The sequence below is a fragment of the Colobus angolensis genome, unplaced genomic scaffold, assembly GCF_000951035.1.
Source record: "Colobus angolensis palliatus isolate OR3802 unplaced genomic scaffold, Cang.pa_1.0 Scaffold149, whole genome shotgun sequence".
NCBI lineage: Eukaryota > Metazoa > Chordata > Mammalia > Primates > Cercopithecidae > Colobus > Colobus angolensis.
Window position 1 is genome coordinate 1,353,502 of NW_012114588.1, and position 8,262 is coordinate 1,361,763.

The following is an 8,262-nucleotide window of genomic DNA, read 5'->3' on the forward strand; positions in this document are numbered from 1 at the left end:
TGTGTGTGTGTGTGTGTGTGTGTGTATGTACACACAACAGAACTGGGCCTGTTGCCTATGAGACCAGTGCTGGGCCTAATGGAGGCCTGCTGGGAATGTTCCAGAAGGTGATGGGTGGGGGTTGTTCTCTCTTTCGTCTTTGCCATGTGTGCCCTCTGGCCTGGACCACCTCTGTAGTCATGGATGGATGACATCTGTACTAATAATAGCCACCACTCATTGAATGCTTACTAATCCTTTCACTTAATCCCCACAGCAGCCCTAAAGATAGTACTATAAATACCTCCACTTTACAAATGAGGAAACTGAAGCTTATAAGGGTCAAGAAGCTTGCTGAAGGTCAGTGGCTAGCAAGTGGCAGCAACCTTGCAGATGCCCTTTAGCACAGGTGCCCCTGACTACTACAGCTGCTAAGGGACTGGTGTGAGCGTACCCCCGAGGGAGGAATCACCGACATAATCCCCAGTGCTCATCGCCTCCATGTGAAGACCTGGCTGATTAGGTCCTGGTCCCGAAGCAGATGGGACTCTCAGATATAAATTAGAGTTGCCACACATAAGATCAGTATGTGGAACAAGCTCCTCTTACACCAGATAGCATTTTAGCTTAGAAAATGCTCAAGTTAGGCTGGGCGCGGTGGCTCACACCTGTAATCCTAGCACTTTGGGAGTCCGAGATGGGTGAATCACTTGAGGCCAGGAGTTAGAGACCAGCCTGGCCAACATGGTGAAACCCCGTCTCTACTAAAAATACAAAAGATTATCTGGGTGTGGTGGTGGAGACCTATAGTGCCAGCTACTTGGGAGGCTGAGGCAGGGGAATTGCTTGAACCAGGAGCTGGGAGGTGGAGGTTGCAGTGAGCCAAGATCTTGCCACTGTACTCTAGCCTGGGCTACAGAGACTCCATCTCAAAGAAAAAAAAAAGGAAAGAAGGCAGCAAGAATACCTAGGGGGAGGAGAGAGAGGTTTAACACAAGTCTAGTCCACTTATGGCCTTCTGGAACAAGGACCTGGGAATTAGAACTTGGGCTGGTATGATTTTGATGGAACAGTACAATAAGAAGAAAAGAAAATGTTAGGAGAAATGTATATTGTTTCATTTCCTTTCCTTTTTTTTTTTTTTTTTTTGAGGTAGGGTCTTGCTCTGTCATCCACACTAGAGTGCAGTGGCACAATTACAGCTCCATGCACTCTTGACCTCCCGGGCTCAAGTGATCCTCCTATCTCAGCCTCCCAAGCAGCTGGGACTACAGGCATGCGCCACCACACCTGGCTAATTTTTGTGGTTTTTGTAGAGACGGGGTTTCACCATGTTCACCAGGCTGGTCCCAAACTCCTGAGCTCAAGTGATCTGCCCACCTGGGCCTCCCAAAGTGCTGGAAATACAGATGTGGGGCCCTGCTGAGATACATATTATTACATAATAAATTAACAACATTTACTTAGTCTCTACTATATTCAGAATTTGGTGCAGATATTAGGGGCATTTTAGATGATGTGAGACATTGGGTTGGTCCTCCGGGATCTTCTTCTTGTAGGCTGTCCTTATGTCAGCACGCCACACTGTAGCTCACACTTTTATACAATTAATAAATGACATTTCGTTTATTTTAAGGAAAGGCTGACTTAATGAATATACATAAGTACTTTCAGATCTTAATATGATAGGTATTAATTATCTTATTCTTTTATTTTTAAATAGCTGTTTTCTTTTTTGGTCACACACACAAAAATATGTTCTTTGGAAAATATAGAAAATATCGAAGACAAGGTATAGTGGCTCACACCTGTAATCTCAGTACTTTGGAAGGACGAGGTGGGAGGATCACTTGAGGCCAGGAATTTGGAACCAACCTGGGCAACATAGACCCCATCTGTAAAAAAAATAAGAAAGAAAAAAATGTTTTTGAGATGGAGTCTTGCTCTGTCGCCCAGGCCGGAGTGCAGTGGCATGACCTTGGCTCACTGCATCCTCTGTATCTGGATCTCTGTATCTGGATTCAAGCAATTCTCCTGCTTCACCCTCCCAAGTAGCTGGAATTATGGGCACACACCACCAGGCCCAGCTAGTTTTTGTATTTTTATCAATAGTAGAGGCGGGGTTTTGCTATGTTGGCCAGGCTGGTTTTGAACTCCTGGCCTCAAGTGATCTGCCTGCCTCAGCCTCCCAAAGTGCTGGGATTATAGGCGTGAGCTACCACACCTGGCCATAAAAAATAAGCCGGGTGTGGTGGATGCACCTCCAGTCCCACCTACTTGGGAAGCTGAGGTGGGAGGATCACTTGAGCCTGAGAGGTTGAGGCTGTAGTGAGCCATGATCACACCACTGCACTTCACCCTGGGCGATAGAGCAAGACCCTGTCTCCTAAAAAATAATAATAAAATAATCGGGCATGGTGGCTCACGCCTGTAATCCCAGCACTTTGGGAGTCCAAGGTGGGAGGATCATGAGGCCAAGAGATGAGACCATCTTGGCCAATATGGTGAAACCCCATCTCTACTAAAAAAAATGCAAAAAACTAGCTGGGCGAGGTGGCAGGCGCCTGTAGTCCCAGCTACTCGGGAGGCTGAGGCAGGAGAATGGTGTAAACCCAGGAGGTGGAGCTTGCAGTGAGCTGAGATCCGGCCACTGCACTCCAGCCTGGGCCACAGAGCGAGAATCCATCTCAAAAAAAAAAAAAAAAAACTACGCGGCCCTCAACAAAATTAAAACTAACTTTTTATCTGCTGAAGGATGTCCATTTGAGGTGCCATAGATTTTCTGTAAATTAATGACTTAAAATTAGGTGGGGGAGTATGATAATTCAACTTTTGGTCATTGGTAAGTTGACGCTGTCCTAATGATGGGAGTTTTCCTAGCCTCGTTCCTTTCGGTGGTGTGTCATTGTCAAATCTTCATTGTGAAACTTTTGTCTTTAAAAGCAACTTATGATTTCTGTCCTGCCTTACATGCAGAGGTGCAAAATTTCACCGGCTCTCTGATTTTGCAGATTTACCTTCACTCACTGTCATTGTTGGGGCAATAACTGGATTTGGAAAGTAAGAAAGTACATATCCCTCAGTCCCTTTGTCTTTCTTCTTTAGATGTTGAGCATACTGGAGCCACCAGCGAGTTTTATGACAAGTTCACAATTCGCTATCACATTAGCACCATTTTTAAAAGCCTTTGGCAAAACATAGCTCACCATGGCACCTTTATGGAGGAGTTCAAGTGAGTATGGGGCCCCTCGTGTCACAACTTGCTTTCTTGCAAATCGCAGGTAGGATTGCAGCTTAAAAGCTGGCACAGCTGGGTTCTGGTGGACTGTTTGCTTGGTGGTCTCAGACTCCTTTTGAGTTTACCACAAGGTGCCACTAAATGTGGGCAGGATTTTTAAAATGGCTTTGCTTGCAAGATATTGCTGAATTTTAGATTTGTCAAGATACCTTGGAGGTGGTACACAAGCAAAGATCCTATAGGGCAGAGAGTGGTGGCTCACGCCTGTAATCCCAGCACTTTGGGAAGGGCAGAGGAGGGCGGATCACTTGAGGTCAGGAGTTCAAGACCAGCCTGGCCAACATGGTGAAACCTCATCTCTATTAAAAATACAAAATATTAGCTGAGGGTGGTGGCACACGCCTGTTGTCCCAGCTACTTGGGAAGCTGAGGCAGGAGAATTGCTTGAACCCGGGAGGCAGAGGTTACGATGAGCTGAGATTGTGCCAGTGCTCTCCAGCCTGGGCCACAGAGTGAGACTCCGTCTCAGGAAAAAAAAAAAAAAAAGAAAGAAAAGAAAAGATCCTATAAATATGCTGAGATGTTGGGTTAAGTGTTTTTTTGGTGTTTCTATGATGACAGTGTTAAATGAAGTTGTCAAAATGAGTGAAATGAAATCTCAGTTCTTGAACGTTGGAAGGACTTTAGATTTTGCAACAATTAGTTCAGAGCTGTCATTTAAAGTATCATTCTGGCCAGGCGCGGTGGCTCAAGCCTGTAATCCCAGCACTTTGGGAGGCCGAGACGGGCGGATCACAAGGTCAGGAGATCGAGACCATCCTGGCTAACATGGTGAAACCCCATCTCTACTAAAAATACAAAACATTAGCCAGGCGTGGTGGCGGGCGCCTGTAGTCCCAGCTACTCGGGAGGCTGAGGCAGGAGAATGGTGTGAACCCGAGAGATAGAGCTTGCAGTGAGCCAAGGTCACGCCACTACACTCCAGCCTGGGTGACAGAGCGAGACTCTCTCAAAAAAATAAATAAGTAAATAAATAAATAATAAGTTTATCCCATCTACTTGGATCTTTTGCAACCCATGTTAGATCTTTGATCAAATCTAGCTATACTTGTTAACCGAATTACTAATCAATAATATACATATTACCAGTGGAATAACTATTTGCTAGATAGATTTCTGTGGAGCAAATTCTTTAACTTTTTGTTTCCATAAACTGCTCTTATGGTCAGAATTGTGTTCCAGCTAAAGCCTGGCACAAGCTTAAGACACGAGGCAGGCCCATGGCTTGGTCTGAATGGTGCTGATTGGAGCACTTGTCCTGAACTTGCCATGTTCCTGAGATTGAGGCCTCCTGTCCCTGTTCACAGGAACTTCTCTTCCCCAGGCATGGGCTTACCACCCCCCAATTGCACAGTTGTAGACCCTGAAATGTAGCTTCTTTTTCCTCTACGAATCTGGCAGCGCCAGAGTCTAACAGAGGTAGGCCAAGCTATTTCAGTTCACCGACAAGTTCTCATTATAACATGATTTGCAGAATAGTTCCTTAGATTGGAAGCTTCTGGTTCTAAAGTAAGTTAATATCCCACTTTATCAATATTACAGGTTCCAATTTTTCTTCAGTGTGTCAGTCTTTGTGATAAGGAATAACTATATCAGTAGTTTTATCTGTTATATGTGGTTAATTATTTGCCTTTTCTTGGTATATTGGTGAGTATCTACATATTTCCTGTTCTAGTCTGAAGAAAGTGTTTTCTTTCCTTAAAAACACTGAGGGAGTGAACTGGGTAAGCTAGGTAAGCTAGGTAAGCCTGCTCTGGGAAGCGGGGTGGGGGAGTCAACATTTGCTGGTTTTCCATGGTGTGACTATTTCCTCCACTGCCCAATTTAAGGTGCCAGGGGAATCTGGTTATCAAATTCTGGAATATTTAGCACTTGACTGTCATCAACCATGCAAAGTGGCTCCAAACACCACTGGAATGAGCTTATCATAAACAACTTAAAAGAATAACAAAAATCCAGGCCAAGTGCGGTGGCTCATCTCTGTAATCCCAACACTTTGGGAGGCTGAGATGGGAAGAACGCTTGAGCCCAGGAGTTTGAGACCAGTCCTGGCACCATAATAAGTCCCTGTCTCTACAAAAAATACAAAAGTTAGCTGGGCGTGGTGGCGTGTGTCTGTAGTTCCAGCTACTTAGGAGGCTGAGGCAGGAAGATTGCTTGAGCCCTGGAGGTTGAGGATACAGTGAGCTGTGATCGTGCCACTGCATTCCAGGCTGGGAGACAGAGCAAGACCCTGTCTCAAAAAGAAACAAGATTGGGCCGGGCGCGGTGGCTCAAGCCTGTAATCCCAGCACTTTGGGAGGCCGAGACGGGCGGATCACGAGGTCAGGAGATCGAGACCATCCTGGCTAATATGGTGAAACCCCGTCTCTACTAAAAATACAAAAACTAGCCGGGCGAGGTGGCAGTGCCTGTAATCCAGCTACCCAGCTACTCGGGAGGCTGAGGCAGGAGAATGGCGTAAACCCAGGAGGCGGAGCTTGCAGTGAGCTGAGATCTGGCCATTGCACTCCAGTCCGGGCGACAGAGCGAGACTCCACCTCAAAAAAAAAAAAAAAAAAAAAGAAACAAGATTAACAAAATCTAAAGAGAAGCTTGGTAGTCCTTGAATTCCACAGTGCCTGACTTGTGCCAGGGTAGGCAGGCTTTTAGGGTGAGATAGTTGCAGTGTGGGTGGAGGCGCCTGTTCCCTGGGATTTGCAGTGGCATTTTGCTTCAGGGAGATGTATGACCATGCACGATATAATTGCCTTTCCAGCTCCGGGAAGCAGTTTGTTCGCTATATAAACATGTTGATAAACGACACGACGTTTTTGCTTGATGAAAGTCTGGAGTCTCTGAAGCGAATCCATGAAGTGCAGGAAGAGATGAAGAACAAAGAACAGTGGGACCAGTTGCCCCGGGTGAGGACGTGGTCCAGAGCCTTGGACAGCTTTGCAGGCTATCTGCCTCCGGACACGGGCAGAGCTGCTTTGGGGCTGCATTTGTGGGTCTGATGATATGCGAGCTGACTTGCTGGGATTTTCCTTCCATGAAATCATATTGCAGGGTTGGAATAGGAAAAATCTGAAACACCTTATCTGAAGCCAAGAAATGGGTTGAGAAGTCTTTGAAAATGTACACTGAAAACTTTCTCTGCCCTTTTAATTTTAAAGGACTTTTTTGGAGAAGAGCTTTTATTGTCTGAATATATTAAGATTCATGAACATAATTAGGAAAGAAATCTCTAGAATTATGTCTGCTGGACAAGAATTTGATTTGTTCCTATGGGCTTCTCTAGGCAACTGTGTGAATCACTCAGGATCCTGGTGGGGTGTTTTTTTTCCTTTCAGTTGATCTTGGGTTTTAAATTCAGTTATTAATAGAACAGAGGCCTGGCTTGCCAGGTTCCACGGAAAACACGTGCTGTGCCAGTGCCAGTGCTCTTTCCTGACGTGCGTAGCAGCAGCTGAGATCATCCTTGTTTGCTTAGGAGGCCCTTGACAGTTGCTGGTGACTCCTTAGATTGGCTTAGGTTTATTGATTCTGTTCTTGGAATTGTCAGGCTCAGAATCAGAACTGATTTCCATAAGGGGTTCTCATGTCAAAGTGGGGAGGACTGCTTTTTCTTCACTTTTTCTTTTCTTTTTTCTTTTTTCTGAGACAGCTTCACTCTTGTTGCCCAGGCAGGAGTGCAGTGGTGCAATCTCGGCTCACTGCAGTCCCAGCTTCTCCAGTTCATGCGATTCTCCTGCCTCAGTCTCCCGAATAGCTGGGATTACAGGCGCCTGCCACCACGCCCAGCTAATTTTTGTATTTTGTTTGTTTATTTGGTTTTGAGATGGAATCTAGCTCTGTCACCCATGCTGGAGTGCAGTGGCGCGATCTTGGCTCACTGCAACCTCTGCTTCCCGGGTACAAGCGATTCTCCTGCCTCAGCTTTCCGAGTAGCTGGAACTACAGGCACCCGCCACCACACCTGGCTAATTTTTTGTATTTTTAGTTTCACCATGTTAGCCAGGATGGTCTCGATCTCCTGACCTCATGATCCGCCCTGCTCGGCCGCCCAAAGTGCTGGGATTACAGGCGTGAGCCACCGCGCCCGGCCAACTTTTGTATTTTTAGTAGAGACGGGGTTTCATCATGTTGGCCAGGCCGGTCTTGAACTCCTAACCTCAGGTGATCCATCCGCCTCAGCCTCCCAAAGTGCTAGGACTACAGGCGTGAGTCACCGTGCCCAGCCATTTTTTTTTTCTTTTTTAATTTCAACTTTTATTTTAGATTCAGGGGATGGGGTGCATGTGCAGGTTTGTTATGTGGGTGTATCATGTGATGCTGAGGTTTTATGATTCAACCTGTCGCCCAGGGAGTGAGCATAATACCTAATAGGTAGTTTTTCAATCCTTGCTCCTCCCTCACTCCCCTGTCCCCAGTGTCTATTGTTCCCATCTCTGTCCATGTGTTTAGCTCCCATTTATACCTGCTTTTCTTCTTATGTATTAAAGTTCTACCCATTCTCCGGGTAAGGTCCTATCCAAATACTCACTCAGGTTTGTCTAAACCAATCAGCATAGCTGAAAATTCTCACATTTCTCCTTACTTCTGTAACACCCACTTTTTACCATTCACAGTGCTTGGTATGCCCAGCTTATATTTTATTTACTTATTTGTTTTTTATTATTATTAATAAATGGAGACAGAGTCTTGATCTGTTGCCTTGGCTGGAGTGCAGTGGCAGGATCATAGCACACCACAGCCTCAACCTCCTGGGCTCAAGTGGTCCTCCTGTCTCAGCCTCCCAATAGCTGGATCTAAAAGCATGCACCCCCACGCTTGGCTAATTGAAAAAATTTTTTTCACAGAGACAAGGTCTTACATGCTTGCTTCAGCAGCATGTATACTAACATTGGAAAAATACAGAGAAGATTACCTTGGCCCCTGCTTGAGGATGACATGCAAATTCATAAAGCGTGCCATCCTTTAAAAATAAATATTGCCGGGCGTGG

The 8,262-nt window shown here is 45.7% G+C and overlaps 1 protein-coding gene across 3 annotated transcripts in view; it reads left to right on the forward strand.

Moving 5' to 3' along the window:
- Nucleotides 1-8,262, forward strand: part of UBE4B (ubiquitination factor E4B) — a 204,569-nt gene that overhangs the window by 172,897 nt on the left and 23,410 nt on the right. For all 3 annotated transcript variants that reach the window (XR_001001079.1, XM_011935782.1, XM_011935783.1), the window contains 2 exons: nt 3,085-3,211; nt 6,036-6,180. Coding sequence is in view for 2 of the 3 variants with exons in the window: in XM_011935782.1 (XP_011791172.1) it covers nt 3,085-3,211; nt 6,036-6,180 (272 nt within the window). In the remaining variant the exon portion in view is untranslated. The remainder of the gene's footprint in view (nt 1-3,084; nt 3,212-6,035; nt 6,181-8,262) is intronic.